We start from the raw sequence: 21424 nt of genomic DNA on the forward strand, positions 1-21424 counted from the left end.
CCCCCCCCCGTGTCTGTGGGTCAGACACGGGGCTCCACACATGCCCCGAGACCTCAAGAAAGTTATTACCTTCATCTTGGTTCGTAGAAAGCCCTGGTCTCTTCTCTGGGGATCTGTCAGGTGGCTCACATCTTCAGAGGGTAGCCGGGCCACCACGCAGGGCCCTGGAGCCACACTATAGCTGGAGTCTCGAAGGCTCATGTCCAAAGCCAGGGGGCAGGGAGGAGGTTCGGCCACGGATGCCTCTGGTTCCCGGTAAGGCTGTGGTGGGCAGAAGCCGAGGCTGACTGGAGGGAGAACAACGGCTAGGTGAGGGTGGGTGGAGAAAAGATCTATTTGGGGGGGGGGGTGTTCCAGGAAGATTCCCAAACAAGGAAAACTGGTATCTGCCGCCTCCCTGCCTCCAGCTGCAGGCATGTGGCAGAGCAGGGCGGGCCCCTAGGCCATCAGATGTTGTGCCTCCCTCCTGTCCCATTAAAGTAATTACAGGTGACGCCAGCCGAGAGCCACTGCCCCCTGAGTAACTCGTCTTAGCGGAACTGGAAGGACTGAGTTGCCCTGCCAATTGTCATGCAGCAAAGTGTCCGCCTGCCCCACCTGGGCCAGTCGCTCTGGATTCCAGCATGTTCATACTCTAGGGACAAAGGGCACCACTGGAGGCCCTGGCCAGGGAACGCTCCTCGAGACTCATTCTAGTCCTTGAAGGGTCCTCGGAGGTTGGACCATTGTGGGCTTCTTTGATAGGCAGAGCTTTCGGGTTGGGTGGTCCCAGCCTTTCCTTCCCTGACCTGGCCAGTCATGCTACTGTACTGTAGCCCGTCAGGACTCCTTGGCTCAGGCTGGGCACGATGCTGTTGGCAAACAGGCCAGGTGGGTGGAGAGGGAGGAGGTCAGGGAGCAGCAGGTGGATGCTCGTAACAGTCTCCGGGCGCCCTGCCCAACACTTACACAACCCTCCCCCACTGCAGGACCGCTCACTGTGGCAGTCAGGCTGGGTGCCCTCCGGCAGTGCCGTGGCATCACCGATACCTGGCAGCCCTGTGACAAGGCCGCTCCCCTCGACAAACACCTTGAACTAAACTGAACTAAACGGGCCAGGCCTGTAAGGCTGGGCTGAGACCCTGAACTCCAGTCCTCACAGGACAAAGAAACATAGGCTATAAGTCTCAACGCCAACAAAACGGGGACAAGTATAATTTCCCAAGTAGCCCCACCTAAGCTCTGCACTTATAAATTTGGAAGTTTCCTAGTTTCAGAAGGAAAAATCAAGAGGGGGTCCAGTCCAGAAAGGGTGGATGAATCCCACCAGCTGGATTGGTTGGGATTTCAGAGTCTCAAGCTAGGCCTTCTGAATACTCAACCAAGCCAGGGATGTTGGTAGGGGTGGGGAAAGGACCCAGGCCCAGGCTATTGCCCTCACCTTTTCTGGGGGACCGCCGGGGTTGTGGGGGAAGATAAATATAAAAGTACTTGAGTTTCGGGAGAGGCCCAGTTCTCGCCCCCTCAAAACACAACAAAGGTCTGACAGAGGAAGAATGCGCCCGCCTGCCGCCCAGAACCCGTTCTTCTAGCGCGCTGGCGTCCTTCTGTCCGGGGGGTGGGGGGACCTTAATGAGACACCTCATCCCGGGAGCTGATTCACCGGCTCCTGGCCCTGGCCTGGCACCGGAGCTGACATCCCACCTCTCTCTGAGCAGCGCTGACTGGTGCTTGGCTCAAGCTTTGAGTCCAGCTTGCAGGGAAGGAAGGGTCGACCTGTGTGGCACCCAGCACTGGGTCCAGTGGAGTGGGGTCAGAGTAGTGGTGGCTCTCGTACCTACTCACCAGACAGACCCTGGATCAAAGTCCAAAACTAGATAACAATTTCCATTTTTCTTTTTTTTTTTTTCCTTTGTGGGTTTTATTTGTTTGGTTGATTTTTGAGACACGGTTTCTCTGTGTAATAACTCTGGGTATCCTGGACTTGCACTTGCTCTGTAGACCAGGCTGTCCTCGAACTCTGAGATCTGCCTTTTTTGTTTGTTTGTTTGTTTTTGAGACAGGGTTTCTCTGTGTAGCCCTGGCTGTCCTGGAACTCACTTTGTAGACCAGGCTGGCCTCGAACTCAGAAATCCGCCTGCCTCTGCCTCCCGAGTGCTGGGATTAAAGGCGTGTGCCACCACGCCCGGCTGACAATTCCCACTTTTAAACCCAAGTAGAGAAGAGGGACCTCTCTTCCATCTTCAGCCTGTCAGTGTGGGCTGGTGTGGGTGAGACGTCGGGAAGCCAGCCTAGCCACGTGCCCAGGTTATGGGCTCAGCAGAGGGCGGCGTGGCAGCCTGTGAGGCAACTATCACACTTGGCTCCTCCGCTCTACCGAGGGAAGCCGAGTTAGGAGTCTGAGGGATCCGTTGTAGAGAAGTGGCCCTTGCCCATCTTTGTTCTTCTGCACCAACCTGGAAAGGCTGCTGAGGACAGCAGACGGGACAGAGCTGGCCGTGTCTGCCTGCCAGGGTGGGGATGTTTGCCTCAACTTACCCACCCTACCAAACCTGTCTCCCTGCCACCCCCTCAAGTGCCTCCACCAGGGCCGCACGCACAGGGAGTATCCGCTCGTGTGCCACCCGCCTATCCCGAGTATCACTGAATGGCAGGAGGCAAAACTGGTTGGGAGTTGCCTGCGCTCCTGTCTCCTAATTAGATGTTTCCGGCAAGGCGGTGACCACTGTGGCTACTACTCATCGCCTCCGCCCACAGCCGCAGTGTGGCAAGGATAACCCAGCTAGCGCTCGCCCTCCTCCTCAGGGGCTGGTAAGCTCTCCTGTTGCCTTTACCCAGCAGATGTCACAGAGTGGGCCTGGAACAGCAGACCGGATCTGAAAAGGCAGCTTGTCCAATGGCCATCTCCTACCTGACCCCCCACAGGGTTTTCCTTCAGCCACTGGCCCAAATATCAGGCAGACTGCCAAGTCTTAGTCCATAAAAGGCCTTAAGACAGGGATACCCACGAAGCCTGACCCCCCCCCCCAGCTTTCTGGGGAGAACAAGTTGATGTGCAGATGCATGAACTTTTGGGTTCCCAGCTGATCATGCAGGTACTGGGGTGTGCATGGAGACCAACTGTTGTGGTCTAAATGTAGGTCTGTCGTAGGCTGCCTTGTACACTGGTGTGGAGGGTCTGGGTCCCCTGGGTTCAGCTCCCTCAGACCTGCAGGGCAGCTATCAATTACCTGCAGCCAACTGCAGATGCTACAGCGCCTGGACAGGGCTGTCCCTCAGCCTGTGTGGCCCTTCTATTTAATGCCAGCATTCTGCAGGCAGGATTTGCTCCCCTTCCCCACCGCCTTCATTTCATTCAGTGTCTGTGCTGAAGGGAGACTGAATTCTTGGTTCTTACGAGGACGAGGACGAGGGGACCTGTCCCTGATGAGATGAGAGCTATACTTCCTGTGGCATCCATCCCTACACTCTCAGCCAGCACGGGCTCCACCTGTCTATCATATGTTGCCTGCCGAATGAACAATGATACAAACACAGACGGCGGTTAAGCGGTGATCCCTCTTCTCCACAAGCTTGGAATACTGTCCTCACCATCTTTTCTGGGACAGTTTGACAGCTTCTGCCTTACTACAGCCATGGTTGGGCAAATAGAACCTAGCTGACCCCTTCACTGTCCAGTACCCTCGGCAGCTGTTAGAATGCTCCTGAAAGTGGCTCAGCCTTCCCACAATGCTACTCGAAGCAGCAGCCCACAGCTGACTTTTCTTTTTTTTTTTTTTTTTTTTAATTTAATTTTATTTTTTTTTTCTTTTTGAGTGGGACAGCTGACTTTTCAACCTGACTACTTAGCCTGGCAAGAGCAGCCAGAGGCAGGCAGGTCTCTGAGTTCAAGGACACCCTAGTCTACAAAATAGTACCAGAGCCAGGCGTGGTGGCGCACGCCTTTAATCCCAGCACTCGGGAGGCAGAGGCAGGCAGATTTCTGAGTTTGAGGCCAGCCTGGTCTACAGAGTGAGTTCCAGGACAGCCAGGGCTACACAGAGAAACCCTGTCTCGAAAACAAAACAAAACAAAACAACAACAACAAAAAATACCAGGACATCTAGGACTACGCAGGGAAACCCTGTCTTGAAGGGTAGATCTTCGAGTTCCGAGGCCTCCTCGTCTACAGAGCGAGTTCCAGGACTACACAGTAAGACTGTGTCTCAAACAATGAAAGGAGTGGTCAAGTTCCTACACTATCTAGCAGCAGTGGCAAGCTGGGCCATGTTATCTGGAGGAACCCGGGCTCCAGCACTTCAGCCTGACTAGCCTGGGCTTTAGCCTGTAAGGGTTTTTGAGATAGGGTCTCCGGTAGCCAAGACTGGCCTCAGGGATGTTATGTATCAGAGGCTATCTGACTTCCAGATCCTCCCGCTTCCACCTTCCAAGTATGGAGATCGCAGGTGTGCGTGCCATACCTAACTTCTGAGCTTTGGGCATGCTGCCAGAACAGACCAGCAATCCAGATTATTAGCCAGGCGGGAGGCTTGGAAGTAGGGGGACCTGGAGCTTAAAAGAAGTACCTGGAATTCTCCTGGAGTTCCAGCTTTCAGGCTCAGTCTGTCCCTAGGTCCCTTCCTGACTGACTGTGACTTTTAGAGGAACGGCTCCAAGGCAAGTCCTTGAACCTCCCATAGAGTGGGACTGGTATTCGCCCCCCAGCTACAAGGGCCTGTTTCATTCTAAAAACAATAACCCACCACCCCTCCTGTCACCAGAGTAAACACAACCAAAAAGAGAGTCCAGTACCAGAAGAGGTGGTGGGTGGTGGAGAGGAGCCGAGCGAACCCCTAAACTGTGCTGTCTCCAGTGGAGAACTGAGTCATTTCCTTACTTGCCTGCCTTCTGGTACGGGCTACCAGCTCTCCGCAGAGCTGAAGGAATGGCCGTGACTGCCCTGGGAGAAGACTCTGGAAGCTTGTGGGAAGGATGGGGAAGGGTATCTCCCAGCTCAGGCTCAGCAGCCCAGAATCCTCAGTATGTGCAAGGGAGGTCAGAACTCACACACTCCCATACCCCCAGCTCTCCCACTGGGAATGGGGTCATTGATTAGCTGGTCAAAACATGCTCCAAGAGTCTGTGAGGTAGGGTGACAGAAACGTGCCCAGCCAGCTCCTGGGGCCATGGTTGGCTGCTGGTGGAAATGGCTCAGCCAGGAGACAGAACACACCCCCTGCACTCCGGCCGTCTGAGGCATCCAAGCATAGAATGGCCCCATCCCCCTTTTTATTTCCAAAACTGTGGGGAAAACTGCAGCTCCAGGGGCCACCTCACACTGGAAGGAAAACTAAGCCCTGGCGCTCCTACCCACAGGACTCTCTCGACTCAGCAGTGAGGGGGTTCTTACGAGAGAACTTATTTCCCACCCTAGGCAGTCCTGAGAGAGGGAAGCACCTACCTGCATGTCCCCTCATTAGGACAGCAGTCGTAGGTGGCATTGACTACCCAAAGTGGCCTATCTACCTAATGGAACAGGCCATGGGACCAGGTCTCTGGTCTTCATGTCTCTCAGATCTGTACAGGGGGCCAGGGGGGAATCTCTAGAAGCCAAGGAAATCTTAATGATTAGAACTGGCTGAAAGTCAGCGTGTGGTCTGTTACTGACTGGGATGGGAAGTAAGACTAAAAACAATAGCACTCTGAGCCTGGTTTAACACAAGCTCACCTTTAGCACAGTCCAAGTTCAGTTTATCAGATCCCAAGGAGCACCTAAGCAGCAAGTCAAACACAGGATGGGGAGGAGGCCGGAGCAAGGGACCCACGGGCTGTGGAGGTGACGCACTGGCCAGAACACACAGCCAAGCAGAAATCACAAAATCCCAAGCCCACACCTCAGGTGAGGAGGCGCCCTCCTTTTTTTACCTCCTGTTCCTCCACATTGGAAATTCTAGGGCCTTCTGGCCCATTCTCTCCTTTGAGCAGCCTTCAGAGTAGCCTTACAGCCCCTTAAGTAAGGTCAAGTTGTAAAACATCCTACCAGCCACCGGATCCTGGAAGGTCTGGCACAAAACACCATTATGCCCAAGACTCTAACCGCTTTCCAAGAGCCCACTCAGGGCCCCTCACTCACCACCCTCATCTCCCCACTTTCTTAAAAGCCTGGGTGGAGTCAGGGAACCTGCAGATCAAGGGTCAAAGTCGGTTGGTTAATCACCGCCTCCCCCTCTCCCCTGGGAGGCACAGGGCAGTAGGCTCCTGCCCCACCCCCAAGACAGGGGAGGGGGAGTTTTGTATTGGGACAGTAGGGGCAGAAGTTTTCTAGGGTCTCAGAGGAAGATGCAGCTGAGGAAGAGACAATTGCCGTGCAGGCTGTCAAGGTGTCCACCCTAAATAAACTAGGTGCACTGGCTTCCTGGAGTACCTTAGGCTCTAGAACCATCTTTTGCTCAGTGTCCTCCGCGAGCTGAACCGAGGTGGGACTGTCTCAAGGGCAAGCAAGGTGCATTGGATTTATTTCCCAGCAGCTCCTGGACCATCAGGCAGGAGTCCAGGGAAATTCGGTGGTCCTGAATCTCGACCCTCTTATTTCAATACCACCAAAGTTATGGGGCCAAGTTTTGTTTTACAATGTAGCCCAAGTTTCAGCGGAAACTCCAGCTCTGCTCCTTTCCATTCCCCGGCCCTCCCCTCCAAAGTGGCATCGCTCCAGTGCTCCTCTCCTGCCTCATGAAAGTACGGGTTTTCTGGATTTACGACGCGAGAGCCGGAGGTTGCCTGAGCGGTGACACACCCCACTGAGTCCCCTGTAGCGCGGCTCCGGCAGGAGATCCCGGGCCTGAGAGCGGCAAAGCCTCGGTTTGGAGTCCCCTTCCCCCACCCGCGCTCCTTCTGCTCCGGGGGTCGAACCGCGGCGAGAATCTGCGTCCCCACGCTCGACTGACCGGCGCCGACCGCTGGTCCGTGCGCCCCGCCCTCCCGGAGCCGGGAGCCCGAGGCGCCTCACCTGGCACGTAGATTTCGCCGCGCTCCTCGTCCGGGAGCTCGCTCCAGTTCCTCTTGCACGTGGAGACGCATGGCTTCTTCACCAGGAACGCGCGGGGCATCTTCAGTTCCTCCTGGCCCGGCGCAGTTCGCTCCGGTAAGTCGAGTTCGTGTGGTCGTCCCACCTTTTCTTCCACCGGATCGGGGTCGAGGCGCGGGAATAGGGACAGTTCAAGGAAAGGGTCGCCGAGGCGTGCCCACGTTCTGAGGACTGAGTGTACCAGGGACCACGCGTGGCGTTTCCAACTACGCCGAAGGTCGCCGGTGTCCGCAGAGAGGGTGCAGCCAGGTGCACCGGGATCGCAGAAGCGCTAAGCGAGCGTCCTTTAGCTCGACTGGCGTCCCCGCGGCTGCTCGCGAAGTCTTCTAGTGCGAGCTGGACGGACGGGTTCACGCTTTATTGGCTCGCGGCAGTGTGTGTTGGTGGCTCGGGCGGGGGTGGGGTAGGGGTGTTGATCTGATCTAATTAGCTTGGAGTGGCCGAGAGAGCGATGGCGCATGCGTTGGGAAATAACGGTGACAACCCACCTATTTGTTACCTGTCGAACCGGTTTCCATTCCGCTGCGGGTGAGGTGGCCTCGCGGCCCGGGCGGGGTGGCACGACGGGGGCAGGGTTAGGGGGCGTGCTCCGGTCCCCACACCCAGAAGCACCCGGCCCGCCCCGACCTCCCCTGCCCGGCGTGCTCACGTTTGCAAACTAGAGTTTCGGAGGGAGCAGGCACGGGAAGGGAGGGGAGGGCAACGTTATTTGCACCGGCGCTCGCACGCTCTGTGGGCGATGACATAAAACTGACCCAACAGGCCCGGGCCCAGCCTGGCGCGCCCGGGGCGCCGGGAGAGGCACAAAGCCGCCGAGCGGGAACCGGCGGTCCGGGCCCGAACCCAGCGGCCAGGGATCCCCAAGGCCAGGGTGAGCAATTCTTGGTTCAGCGGAGAGGTATTTGCTGGGCACCGGGTTCCTGCGGAAAGGCACGCGAGGCGAGAGGAGCGCGTGGACAGGGAGGCTCGGATGCGCCTGTGAATCCAAAGCTGGAGCCTGCTTTCCGGTTGCGAGGGCGTTTAAACTGCCCTGAGTCCAAACTAACCCAGGCCAGCACCTTGGCATATGGGCGGGCGTATTCGCCCAAACTCTCCTGGTCATAAACAGCCGGATTTCAGATTCTGAAAACCTGGAAGAGGCTCTGGGATGAGGACCCCAGCTGAGTGAGATCTGCAGCCCTCTTTTGCCTGTTGCACCCAGTGTCCTTCCTGGGTGGGAGTTCAGCAAGCAGCTCCCCCTCCACCCTGCTGTACTCTTCAGCAGGCCTAGTTGGAGCGATGCCCCACCCCCATTGAACTGCCCTAGAGTGTTCCGTGGCCTTCGTGTGAGCCACTTCACTCTGACACTTTGGCCGTGCTGGGTTGCTTTTACTGGCTGACCTATTAAAGGCAGGGATGGGACCTGCAGTTAAAGGCTGCTAACAGTTCTAGACTCTAGACTTCAGTAAACCTGTCTCACATCGTGTTAAATGTTTGCGGGAACAGACTGTGAGGAAATTAGTCTGATAAATGAATTCACACAGTTCAAAAGTCAGGAGTCACAGGTGGATATGGTTCATGCTTGTGATCCCAGCTCGTGGGAAGCTGAGGTAGGAAAACAGAAGCCAGTCTATGTTTCATAGTGAAATCCTGTCTCAAGCAAAACGAAAGAATTAAAAGAAAGGCTGTCCATGTGACTCACAAGGTACTTGCCATTAAGTGGGAAGACCTTTGTTCAGCTCCCAGGACCCACAGAGTGGAGGGAGAAACTGATTCCACATGTTGCTCTCTGACCCATGGCACACCATGGAACTGATGCGTGCTGGCACACACACACATATGTATTACAAAGGAGAGGGAAGTCGTTAATATGGTCTCTGAGGCATTCACTTGCAGAGGACATTTCAAAAGTGGGAGGACATATAGATACCCCATATATTTTCCCAGATTTTTGTGAACTCCCCGGGGTGGATGAGGAGAAAGTACAGCTTGGGGCAGCCCTGCAGAGACACCAGCCCCCTCCTCACTGAGCAGGAAGTAGACTGAATTTGACCAAAGGCCTTAAGTCTGTTCCTAGAGAACCCTATCACCCACCTACCTCCTGGGTTTTCTGGGAAGGTGATAGGACTCTTCTGAGCCATTAAGGTTTGCCACTTCCCCTTGCTGTCCCCAGAGAGCTGTCTGTCATAGCCCACACTTCCGTGTCCTCCTTTCACTCTGATCTTGGACCTTGCTCAGTAACTAACATTAGTTGAGCACCTACTGTATGCTTATCTTTAGCAATAAATCCGGGGACATCAGCACTGATTGTCTGGGAGGCAGCTGAACTTGGCTTTCTTTCTTTTCTTTTCTTTTCTTTTTTGAGACAGGCTTTCCTCTGAGTAACCCTGGCTGCCCTGAAATTAGCTCTGTAGACCAGGGTGGCCTTGAACTCACAGAGATCTGCCTGCCTCAGCCTCCCAAGTGCAGGGATTAAAGGCAGGCTGGTGGGTTTACATAGTACTTCTTTTTTTTTTTTTTTTTTTTTTGAGACAGGGTTTCTCTGTGTAGCCCTGGCTGTCCTGGAACTCACTCTGTAGACCAGGCTGGCCTCGAACNAGGGTTTCTCTGTGTAGCCCTGGCTGTCCTGGAACTCACTCTGTAGACCAGGCTGGCCTCGAACTCAGAAATCCACCTGCCTCTGCCTCCCAAGTGTGGGATTAAAGGCGTGCACCACCACCACCCAGAATACATAGTACTTCTTGAACTCCTTTATGTGATGCCTCATGGCGGGCTGGTCCTGGTGAGTGACCAGAGTCTATGGTGGAGTCTTCACGGGCAGCCTTGAACACAAAGCTGGCCTTTTTTTTTTTTTTTTTTTAAAAATCTGAGAGCAATTTGAAATGTTCAGAAAGTCAGGTGGGAACTGAAATGGGTGACGCCAGCCCAGCCAGCCACTCTGGTGACTCTACAGGTCCAGAGAGTCACAGTGAACAGAGCACGCTCCAGGAGCGAGTGTACTCGGTCTGGGCTGGCTATCTGTTGCTGCGGCTCCAGTGGGAGATCCATGTTCATGGAATGAATCATCATTACATTGTTATTTATTTTGTATGTGTGAGCATTTTGCCTGCATACATGTCTGTGTATCACATGAGTTCCTGGTCCTTGAGGAGACCAGAAGTGGACATCAAATGCAGTGGCACTAGTCATAGATGGGGTAAGCAGCCATGTGAGCGCTGGGAATTGACCTCAGGCCCTCCTGACGTGCTAGCAGCAAGTGCTCTGGTGAGCCATCTCTACAGCTACTACACCTAAGGTTTTTAAATGCAGTGTCGCTCTGTCGGTGATGGGGATGGGCATGGGGGTGGTACATGCCTTTAATCCCAGCACTTGGGAGGCAGAGGCAGGTGTAGCTCTGTGAGTTCAAGGCCAGCCCGAACTATATATAGTGAGACCCTGTCTCAAAAAAGAAAAAGATAAAAAGCAAGAAAAGATAAAGATAGGATCTCACTGGACCTAGAACTCACAGTTTTGGCTACACTGGCTGAGCAATGAGTGCCAGAGATCTCCCTGTCTCCATCCCACGGCACAGGGTTACAGGAGCATGTGGGTGCCAGGATCTGAACTCGGGTCCTCATGCTTGCTCAGCAAACAATTTCCCATTGAGCTGTATGCTAGCCCATAGAATAGGTCAAACAACACACTAGTGAGTGAGTGTGTGTGTGTGTGTGTGTGTGTGTGTGCAAGCTTTGGATCATTGGCACCCTGGAGTTAGACAAGACGTGAGCACTTTGGGGAGGCACTCTTGCTCTGTCTCCATTTGCTAAACACCATTCACTCTTCTCTCTTAACTCATCTCCCAGGTATTTTTCTTTTTCTTTTTCTTTTCTTTTTTTTTAAACATTTTTTTTTTAATTAATTATATGTAAGTACTCTGTAGCTGTCTTCAGACACTCCAGAAGAGGGCGTCAGATCTCTTCACAGATGGTTGTGAGCCACCATATGGTTACTGGGATTTGAACTCAGGACCTTCAGAAGAGCAGTCCGTGCTCTTACCCGCTGAGCCATCTCACCAGCCCCCCAGGTATTTCTTGAGTGTCCACTAGGGACTAGCTCTGGGGATTTTACTGCTCTAAGGATGGATTAACTAGGGTGGGGCAGGTGGGCTCGCTGAAGTCTGAATGAGAGGTAGAACCAGCTGGACAAAGTGGCCAAGAGCATAAGTGGAAGGAAAAGTTGGGGCCAAGGCTCGTGAGAGAGAACCAATCTAGAGTGTACCCAAAGCTCCCAGCAGCCATGGTGGCTGGATGCTAAGAGGGAGGGAAGGTGAAGGCTGGGGGGCCATGGTGTGACCTGTGATGTGCAGAGTGGAGTAGGGGCAGGGAGGTGGCCGTAAAGAGTCCAAGGTTGTGTTGGAGCTACTGTGATGGTCCACGTAAGAGATGGCGGGTTGAGTCACAGAAAAAACCAAGCTATGAGTCTTGTGTCTCCAATGACATCACCTGCTGGTGTGGAAGACAGGAGGCTGAAGGGAAGAGGAGCCACAGCAGGTAAGGACCAGTGTGCAGCAACGACCCTGCATGCTTTCTCAACTGGTGCTCAGTTCTCATCCCAAGGAGGCTGGGGAGTTAGGACGGGTGCTGGAAAGTGTTTAGAGTTACCCTTCTTGTTTTCATGGAAGTCCTTAGGAGGAGCCAGGACGGGATGGCAACAGGGAAGGGGCTGTGAACCTGGAGTTTTAAAGCACAAGGGATCATGGGAGAGACATGGAAAAGAATTGTACTAAGAAGACATGGAAAAGAATTGTGTCTGTGGATCTTGGCCAAGTCACCTACCCTCTTGGGGCCCCAGTTCCCCCACTGTGTCACTGGACTCCTAGTTCTAGCCCTGCCTTTGGGGGTTAGGAGATTCTGACTTCCGCCTTGGGAACACAGCAGCCCTACAGTAGACCCAGCCCCTCAGAGCAGGCTGATGGACTCCTTTGCCAGCCACTTGAGCAACCCCCTGCCCTCCCTCAGTTGAGACAGGTATCATATAGTCCAGGTTGGCCTCTTAACTCCTTATGTGGCTGAAGATGATGTTGAACTTTGGTTTCAGTAGTGTATAGCTAAGCTGATCAAGTTGACCTTGATCTCTGTAGGCAGATCATGAAGTTTCTGCCCCAGTTTCTTTTCTTTTCTTTTTTTGTTTGTTTTTTGGTTTGTTTGTTTTTCAAGACAGGGTTTCTCTGTGTAGCCCTGGCTGTCCTGGAACTCACTCCGTAGACCAGGCTTGCCTCAAACTCAGAAATCCTTCCGCCTCTGCCTCCCAAGTGCTGGGATTAAAAGTGTGCGCCACCACTGTCCGGCAATACCATTTTTAATAGTACTGCAACATTCATCCTCACAAAATGTATAGTTCAGGGGTTTTAGTCTTCAGGGCATTATACAACCATCACCCCTAAGTCCAGAATATTTTTGTCTTATTATTGCTAGAGCGAAACACCACGATGAAAAAGGAAGTTGAGGATTTATTTGGTCTACACTTCCACATCACTGAAAGAAGTCAGAGCAGGAACCTGGAGGCAGGAGCTGATGCAGAGGCAATGGAGCAGTGCTGCTTACCGGCTTGCTCCTCATGGCTTGCTCAGCCTGCTTTCTTCTAGAGCCCAGGAGTGGTATCACCCCCAGGGGGCTGGGCCCTCCACTCCCCGACCTCTGCCCTGGTACCATGAATTCATTTTATGAAGCATCCCTGTGTCCACAACATCCAGTGCTATGGGGATGGATGGGGTTGCTGTGTCCCCATTTTCACAGATAAGAAAGTCAAAACCCACTTTTTAAAAAACTTTTCCTCTTTTCAGCCTAATATCTAGGGTTTCCCAAGAATTGAGCTGCATGGAGAGGGGTGGAAATGCTGATAGAGGAGGGACTAGATGAGGGCAAATAGGTCACTCTCTCAAGAGGAACCGAAGGCACCTCTTTTCTGCTCAGTCTGGTGCCAGGACAAAGCAAACATTGCCTCTCATAAGAGGATACTTGGGCAGGCAGACGAGAACAGAGCCCATTCAGGGTCTTGGACATCAGGAGCGCCGAGGGCAGCAGATGGAGCCTGTACCAGAAGCCTAGTCCTCTCCTTACAGGAGGCTGTGGGGTTTTGTGCAAATGACTCTCCCTTCTCTGGGCTCCTGAAAGTCCATGGGAAACAGATACCCACCCTCAGCACCCAGGGTTGGCCATGAGCCCTAGTGAGTTCAGGAGGACACATCCATGCATCACAGCTCTGGAAACCACACATGCCACCTCAAAGACCCAAAGCCCAGGGAGGCTGGAGGCTGGCAGAGGCTCCAGCATCAGAAGCTTGGGACACAGCCAGAGTTGGACTCCCTGACCCCCGGAAGCCTCTGCCCTCAACTGTAACAGGATTTAATAATCCTTTCTGGCTCCCCGGGAGCTGGGACACCAGACCTGCAGTTATCAGCGCCCTCTGGGCCTCAGACAGGGCAACCAGACAGGCTCCTACTCCAACCTGCCTTCCCAGCCCAGGGCTGCTCTCATCCTGGCCTCTTTCATCTTGGGCCTAATTAGCCGGGCGCCCCACCCCAAAGCTTCTTAAACAGGAGTCATCACTCCCAATTTATAGATGGGGAAACTGAGGCACCTAGAGGGAAGTGGTTTAGAGCTGTCGCCTGTGAGTCAGCTGTGGAGCCTGAGCCCAGAGGGGCAGAGACCAGGTCTTCTAGCTGCCTGTGCCTCCCCCAACACCCCCACGTCTCCATCCTCTCTTCTGCTAACCTTGTTCTGGGGGCCCAGGCACTCTTCTTTTTAGGACCCTACCTTACCACTCTCATCTGCAGCCAGGTCAGGATAAGGGGCTAGGGAGGAACTTGGGCCACCAAAAGGGACAAAGACAAATAGCCAGAGGCTAGCGATGGGGGCTCAGGTGTTTCATCTTCAAAGTGGATAGCAGGAGGCTTTATAGGACGGTGAGCATGAGATTTGGACGACAGGAGGTCTGTGCCCCTGAAACTAGCGGGCCAGTGGGCACCCACAGCTTGGGACTGGCCACAAGCCCAGGTGCAGTCTGGTAGGCAGTGTGTATCACTTGGCCCCAAGTCTGGCAGCCTGGCCGTTTTCTCATGCCTTGGTTTCTCGGTTCATATTCGGTGTGGTACGAGCTGAGTGACCCTCCAGCAGCCCCCCCCCCCCAAACACGCACACCTAGAGTCAGGATCCCGTTGTTTTGCCGGCGTCCTAAGGTCCCGCCCCGCTCGCTGTACTCTAGCGCACTCGACCCCTGTTGGCAATCCGTGCGACTTCGGGCAAAGGTCAGCAGCTACCATCCAGCTGCGACCCTGGCCCCGGGTCCTCGCCTCCAAGCAGAGCGAGGTGTCCGCCCCCCCCCCCCCCGACGCCGGGTCAGCGTTGAGGACGCCAAGCCAAGCCCTGCGGCGCCGGTTCGACCGGTCCCGCCGTGTCCCACGCCTTGCTCTTCCTGCTCTGCCCTGGGACTGCGCCTCGCGCGCCTCCTAGCGGCCGCCCGAAGACCCGCCCTCAAGCAGCCGGGCCGTAGCGCGCAGTCACCGGGCCGGGGCGGGAGGACTGGGGGACGCGCTGGCCGTCTTCCCGATCTGCCCAAGCCGCTGTTCTGCTCCAGGGCCTGGGAACGCAGTTCCATCGGGGAGCGGACCGGGAGCCCGGCCCACCAAATCCCGCCCCTGCCCGTGCCTGCGGCAGTTTCGGGGCAGGGGGCCTGCACGGCGAGACAGTTACTCAGACCTGGCGAAACCGGCGAGTCGGCACCTGCCGGCCTGGCGGGCGTGGCAGGCGGAGGCTCCGTTACGCCCCGCCCCCGGGCTCGCCCCGTCCCGGCCGCCCACGCGCCGAACGCCGCGCCCCGCCCCGGCCCGCGCCGCCAGCCTGCCAGCCCGGAAGGAGCCGACCGAGCGCCCGCGGCAGCTGACTCAAGCGGTGAGAGAGGCCGACCCGTTACCACGGGCGCCAGGGGCCCGAGCGACGCTGTGGTTTCGATGCCCTTCGTAGGCGGGAGGCTTAATGAGCTCTCCGCACGCACCTTCCGGGCACCCCCACCCCGATCCTGCGGGTTTTATCCTGCAGGGGCCTGGGCTGTTGCTTCCGGCATCATCTCCGAAGCCTCCAGAGTTCATCTCGGGACCTAGCCATTGGGGGCGCGGAGGGGGTCTCTGCTGGGGTCTGCAAGACGGCCCTAGGGTGACAGCAGCCCCTCGGAGAAGGTGGAGGACCTGCGCGCCCTCTAGCGGCCGTAAAGGCCTGCGCGTCCTCCTCGCCTCCGTGTCTGATGTTCCCTTCCCTTTGCAGGGAAGTGGATGACTGACCATGGGGCCCCTGAGTCGAGAAGCCTGGGCCCAGCGCCTGGGGGCTTTCCGAGCCAGCCCATCCGCCTTTCTGGCAGGTGCCGAAGGTGAGGATTTGGGTCGCGACCTGTTGAGTGACCTAAGGAGTGAAAAGCTAAGCGATCAGACCAAGGTAGGTCCTGCCTGTGTGCCCTGCCGTGGTCCACATGGTTGCTTCATACTACTGCACGCTGAACTCAACGAGTTCCTCTTAAATCCCACATCTCAGGTTTCCTTACTGACACTGAGCTTGGAGTACTCTGACAAACTTTGGCCTGATGCACCTGCCGCGGAGGCTGCTGCCACTTCCCTATTGGACACGCTTGTCCTCCTGCCCGCAAGACCTTCGGCTCTCCGGAGGCTCCTGTTGTTGGCAGCCACTACAGCCCTGGTGTCAGGAGATGCTCTTGGACCCACTTCGGGAGCTTCCTGCCGGCTCCTGCCCTTACTTCTTGGCTTAGCTTCAGGCCGAGACTTGGGACGAAGCTTTGGAACCCCCTCAGAACAGCGCCATCTACAGGCCACAGCCTGTGAATGCCTTGGAGAACTTGAGCGCTGTAAGCCTGGGCTGCTGGCCGGCGCCCTGGGGATGCTGCGGAGCCTCCCAGGGCAAACGGGTCCCGTCCAGCCCGTCAGCCTGCTTCTGGCCCTTGTTCTGCACAACACCTTGGTGGTACAGTCCAGGTCAGGGGCCGGCCTGCAAGGCCTGCTGGCAGCTGAGGACTTCTCCACTGGGACTTGTCCCTGGGACTGGACCCTGGCTGAAGAATGCGATGCTCATCTTAAGCCCCAGGGGCCCAGCTGGCCTACAGCTGGGGAGGAGGAGCGTGGCTTTCCGGTTCTAGAGCCCAGCCCTGAGGACGCCCGAGAGCTGAAGGCTGCGGTGGCCCAGCTTCTGGACACTTCCTATCTGCTCACTCCTGTGGCTCAGGCTCAACTTCTGTGGATGTTGGGCTGGGCCCTACGGGGTCTTCGGGGACAGCCACCAGTGCTTTTCAAGCCACAGCTGGTTCGGCTGCTGGGCACGGCACAGCTGACACTGTTACACTCAGTTCTGTCTCTGAAGGCGGCCTTTGGTGAGGCCCTGTTCACTGCGCAGGATGAAGCTCTGCTACTCCGCAGGCTCACCTTGGGAGCCCAGCACCCGGCCTTACCCTCGCCCACACACCTCTTTTACCTGCATTGCATCCTGAGCTTCCCTGAGAATTGTCCACTAGGTCCAGAAGGGGAAGAGGCTGCCCCACTGCTGTTGGGGCCCCAGCTATGCCGGGGCCTCATGCCCAGTCTCCTCCATGATCCAACGGTCCTCCTGGCCCGCCTGCATTTGCTATGTCTGCTCTGTGCTGATGATGAGGAAGAGGAGAAAGGCCAGCCTCAGGGCCCACAGTGGTTCCTACAGGAGCTGCTGGCTGGGTTACAGCAAAGGGCAGCCCTGGATGGTGGTCCCCGGGCCCTGGCCACCCTCTGTTTCCAGGCCTCATACCTTGTTACCAGCTGCCTGACCAGACACCCTACAGTACAGACATCTTTGATCCGTGGACTGGCCCAACTGTACCGCGCTCGGCCTTCCCTGACACCCCACTTTGTGGACCTCTTAGATCAGGTAAGCCCTGAGCTGAGAGAGCCCCTCAGGGAGGTGTTGCTCCAAGAGGTGGTGGCCAGGCCAGGCAAGACCGAAGCCCTTTGCTGGCACCTGCAGATGCTGGCAAAGGTGGCAGAGGGGGCCACTCAGAGTGCCACACTCAGCTTTCTACAGGCTGCAGCTGTATACTGCACTGATTGGGGCCTCCACCAGGCCCTACTGCGGGTGTGCCGTGCTCTGCTGCGGACGGGCGGGGGAGACGGTCTGGCAGACTTGCTGCAGGAACTGGCCAGACGGCTAGAGAATGCTGATGGACGAGACCATGCCCGACTATACTATGTCCTCTTGTCCCACCTGTCAAGTTCCAAGCTGGGGATGGTGCTGGGCCCCTCACTGGCTGCACCTGCACTGGCCTCCTCACTGATGGCTGAGAACCAGGGCTTCGCATCAGCACTGATGGTGCAGGAGACCTCAGCTCCAATTCAGTTGAGTGTGGGGCCTCAGCAGGCCAAAGGCCCACTCCCGGTGCTGCATCTGCAGGTGCAGGCGCTGGATGCACCCATCTACTCTCTGGAGCTGCGCTTCCGTGTGGAAGGACAGCTCTACGAGCCCTTGGAGGCCGTCCACATACCCTGCTTGCGACCCGGACAACCCGCGCATCCTCTGTACCTGCCCCTGCAGCCCCGATGCCCAACCCCTGCCCGCCTACACGTGCGGGCCCTCTACAGCACATCCGCTGGCCTCACGTGCCATGCCCGCCTGCCTCCCCTGTCTGTGAACTTTGCTGACCTCTTCCTGCCTTTCCCCCAGATCCCTAAGGGCTCGGAGTTGCGTTTCTTCGATGAGCTCTGGAACTCCTGCCTGCCAAAGGGCGTAGAGAGCCGTGTGTGGTGTCCACTTGGGCCGCAGGGCCTGGAGGCCTTGGTGTCCCAGTACCTAGAGCCCTTTATAGTGGTGGCTCAGCCCCCTACCACCTACCTCATAGCCGTCCGCCTGCCTCCTGACTCCATGCTGCTGCTGCGCCTGGAGAAAGCTCAGGTGGATGGTGTGCCTGTAGCCCTAAGAACTGATGACTGGGCCGTGCTGCCCCTGGTAGGGGACTACCTCCGCGGGCTTGCAGCCCACTGAGTAGTGCCAGGTGGGACTGCACTGTGGCTGTGGCTGCCAGCGGAGCATGCTCTTGCAGCTCCTGCCCCATTAAACCCATTCACAGGCTGCCCCTCCTGGCTTGGTTTCTTTTGGACCCTTGTTAGGAGCAGACTTACTGGGAGTGGGTCATAAGCCCCCAGGAAGATCCAGACTAACCCCAGTACTGCAGCCCTCCATAATTCCTGCTCAGATAGTCTGAAAAATATGTTTCTCACAGGATCTGACCTGGCCCAAGATCACTATGCAACTTCTCATGAAGGCTGGAGCTTAAGGTTGGGCCTCCCAACTCTGCCCCCGCTGAACTCAGATCATAAGGCAGCAGCCTGGGCAGGGGTGACTAGAGAGCCTTTTCCTGGGTAGAGCTGGTTGGACCTAACCGTACAGGGTGTGCCAGTATGCTTTGGTTCTGAGCAGATGGTGGGCCTGCATGATCTGGTTCAAAACAACAACCCCCAAACCTAGCTTTTAATAGCAGCCGTTAGGAACCCCAGTCTTAGGAATCTTCTCAGATATGAGCTTGTTCTCAGGCCACTGGTGGTGGTACTCCCAACACTTGGAAGGCAGAAGCAGGTAGATCGATTGCGGAGTTTGAGGCCAGAATTACACAGAGAAACCGTGTCTCAAAAACAAACAAAAGAAGAATTTAAGAACTTCTCCAGCTCCTTTCTCCAAATGTGCAAGACACCAAGGATGCAGGTTCATCGAGGCCGTCACTGCTGCCAGGCACCAGGCTGGTATTTTCCACACACATTACCTCCTGTCATCCTTGAAACATTTCTGCAGGGCTCCCCTGCACAGCTGAGGAAGTCAGCCAGCTGAAGGAGTTAAGTGGCTTCCTGAGGTCAGGCTGTGAGGGAGTAGGATTTTGTCACCTATGGCCACATATCACCATTGCCACATTGAGCAGAGCCCTGCAGCAGCCACAAGTCCTCAGCCTTCAGCCCTGAGAGGACCCCAGCAGGACATGCTGAAGCAGCTCTCGGCTGGTGCTGGGGGGGGGAGGGGCACCCCTGCTCTTACAAGTCCGGCTAGGAGCAGAAAGGCTTACACCCATTTTGTGGCAAAAGGCCAGGTTCTTTTGTGAGCTGTGGCAATGAGTTGTCACTGTTGAGTAATTTTACACTCCAGATGTAGATGTTGGCAAAGAAAAAAATGCCATCCAGCTCTAGCTGTGAGCCAGTGAGTGGACCGGAGCTGTTTCCAAGAGTTCGGTTACTCAAATCTAGCTGTGTCACCAAAGCCATTCCAGCACGGCTGAGCACTCCAGAGAGCTGCTGAGCATTATGGGGCTTGCAGCTGGCTCCACTTAAGACTACTCACCTGAAACTGGCAGCTATAAAAGCTAAAATAAAAATATAAAATATATATAAAATAAAAAATAAAACATGCAGGATGGGCCTTGCCAGCCCCGTGGCTTTCTGAGCTGCTGGATCCTCAAGTCCCCTGAGTCTCCTGAGCCTGGAGAGAGGACGACACAGCTACATAGCACTCACCTTGAAAGCCATTGCCAAATCGGGAAGGCGGCCATTCTAGAAACTTCTCCAGCTGGTTCGAGCAGAGACAGGATATAGGTCAGTTCCTTACACAGTTCTTAGGGAAGCCACCACGGGAGCTACTGCATCGCGGGATGAGCTCCCCTGCTTGCAGCATGACTCCTCCTGGTGCTCCGACATGGTGGGTGCTGCCAGTGTGTTCACCTGCCCACTGAGCCAGAGACCACTGCTGCCACAGAGGGCCTTGACCCCTCCGTGGCATCTCAGTTTTCCCCACCCAGGTCCTCTGTAGTGGGGAGGGGGTACTGAGAAGCAGTTCCCCTCATACAAACGCAAGGCATGCATTAAGCCTTAGGCCAGGATGAAGAAACTAGGCTACAGAGGCTGGGGAGATGACTCAGTAAAGTACTCACCCGTGAAGAACTGAGATCCCCAGCACCCATGTAAGCTAGGCCAGGCTGCCACTCGGCACAGGGCTGGGAGGCAAAGACAAGACAGTAAGAGGTTCCCCAGAGCCTGGTTTTTGTTTTGTTTTCATTTTGTTTTTCCAAAACAGAGTTTCTCTGTGTAGCCCTGGCTGTTCTAGAACTCACTTTGTAGACCAGGCTGGCCTCAAACTCTATCCATTTCTACCTCCTGAGTGCAGGGATTAAAGGCGTGTGCCACCCCATCCTGCTCCAGCATATTTGCAAGCAATGTAGCTGAATCAGCAAACCCTAAGCTCAGCAAGAGGCCCTACCTCAGAAAGGTGAAGGGCAATCAGACACCCAGTGTCTGCCTCTGGCATACTATACACACATGTGCACACGCACCCATTCACGCAGGACCACAGACACAAGCACACACACAAAGGGACAATTAGCCCACATAATGACCTTTCTACCGATCCATGGATGGACCTCTGTTTTATCCCTCCACACCTTCAGTGCTAGCCACCAGATGAGCACCCACCCAAACAAGTTGTGTTCTGGGTCACAGTTCATATACTGATGACAAGTCCCAAGTTGTGGCCTATGCATTCTGACCAACAGGCTGTAAATCAGAGTCTCCACAACCACATATCTAGGTTTGGTCATTTCTAAGGGACACTACTCAATGTCACCTGCTTATTAGAAAGGACATTACACTGCCAGCTTTGTTGGTACATGCCCACAATCCTAACAGTTCAAAGCCAGCAAGTGCCTTCATAGTGAGACTGTCTTAAGCAAAAGTATATCACAGGGAATGAGAGAGAAAACGAGTTCCGTTTTAAGCACCCATGTCCAACAGCTCATAACCATCTGTAACAAGCTCCACAGAAACCTACACATTGTCTGGCCCCACATGTGTCTGCTGTCATGCATACATTCCATGTAGAAACATACACAAACACAATTTTAAAAATATTGTGGGCTGGAGAACACAAATGCCAGCCCAGGCTACTATACCCAGCAAAATTTTCCTGTAGTAAGCTTTAAATAGGGGCAAAGCCCATTGATATCACCTAACAGCTTTTGAAAATCATTTATAGTTTTTAAACTATCCCTGTGAATAATTATCTTCTGGGGGAAAATGGCTTGATCTGTAAGTCTAAGGCCCAAATAATTATAAGGATCCTGAGTTTGTACCTTTTCTGGAGCTATTTGCTGTCCTTTATCAGCTAAAGCCTGTTGTAAATCTCTATAACATAAAAGCAAGTCCTAGGGCCGGGCGTGTGGTGGCGCACGCCTTTAATCCTAGCACTAGGGAGGCAGAGGCAGGTGGATTTCTGAGTTCGAGGCCAACCTGGTCTACAAAGTGAGTTCCAGGACAGCCAGGGCTATACAGAGAAACCCTGTCTCAAAAAACCAAAAAAAAGGGCTGGAGAG

At 55.1% G+C, this 21424-nt stretch overlaps 3 protein-coding genes across 7 annotated transcripts in view; 2 read left to right on the forward strand and 1 right to left on the reverse strand.

Annotated features, from left to right (window-relative positions):
* Nucleotides 1–7353, reverse strand: part of Ovol1 (ovo like transcriptional repressor 1) — a 10967-nt gene extending 3614 nt beyond the window's left edge. The window contains exons 1-2 of one of the 3 annotated variants that reach the window (XM_021219714.2): nucleotides 6965–7353; nucleotides 70–287 (exon numbers count right to left, since the gene is read on the reverse strand). In XM_021219714.2, coding sequence (XP_021075373.1) covers nucleotides 70–287; nucleotides 6965–7064 — 318 coding nt within the window. In that variant the 5' untranslated portion in view covers nucleotides 7065–7353. Of the gene's footprint in view, nucleotides 1–69; nucleotides 288–5686; nucleotides 5726–5883; nucleotides 5999–6964 lie in introns of those variants that run through there. The other 2 variants (XM_029534991.1, XM_029534993.1) reach the window with 2 other exon arrangements.
* Nucleotides 7023–20094, forward strand: Ap5b1 (adaptor related protein complex 5 subunit beta 1). 3 transcript variants are annotated; one of them, XM_029534967.1, is made up of 3 exons: nucleotides 7023–7099; nucleotides 15319–15486; nucleotides 15583–20094. In XM_029534967.1, the coding sequence occupies exons 2-3, from the start codon at nucleotides 15337–15339 to the stop codon at nucleotides 18061–18063; spliced, it is 2631 nt and encodes an 876-aa protein (XP_029390827.1). In that variant the 5' UTR covers nucleotides 7023–7099; nucleotides 15319–15336; the 3' UTR covers nucleotides 18064–20094. The 3 variants fall into 3 exon arrangements, with proteins under 3 accessions (XP_029390827.1, XP_021069845.1, XP_029390828.1); XM_021214186.2 differs by lacking the exon at nucleotides 7023–7099 and adding an exon at nucleotides 14890–14949; XM_029534968.1 differs by lacking the exon at nucleotides 7023–7099 and adding an exon at nucleotides 15186–15233.
* Nucleotides 7084–21424, forward strand: part of Rnaseh2c (ribonuclease H2 subunit C) — a 42364-nt gene continuing 28023 nt past the window's right edge. The window contains exon 1 of the mRNA XM_021214330.2: nucleotides 7084–7099. The gene's annotated coding sequence lies outside the window, so the exon portion shown is untranslated. The remainder of the gene's footprint in view (nucleotides 7100–21424) is intronic.

Source organism: Mus pahari, chromosome 1, assembly GCF_900095145.1.
Source record: "Mus pahari chromosome 1, PAHARI_EIJ_v1.1, whole genome shotgun sequence".
Taxonomy (NCBI): domain Eukaryota; kingdom Metazoa; phylum Chordata; class Mammalia; order Rodentia; family Muridae; genus Mus; species Mus pahari.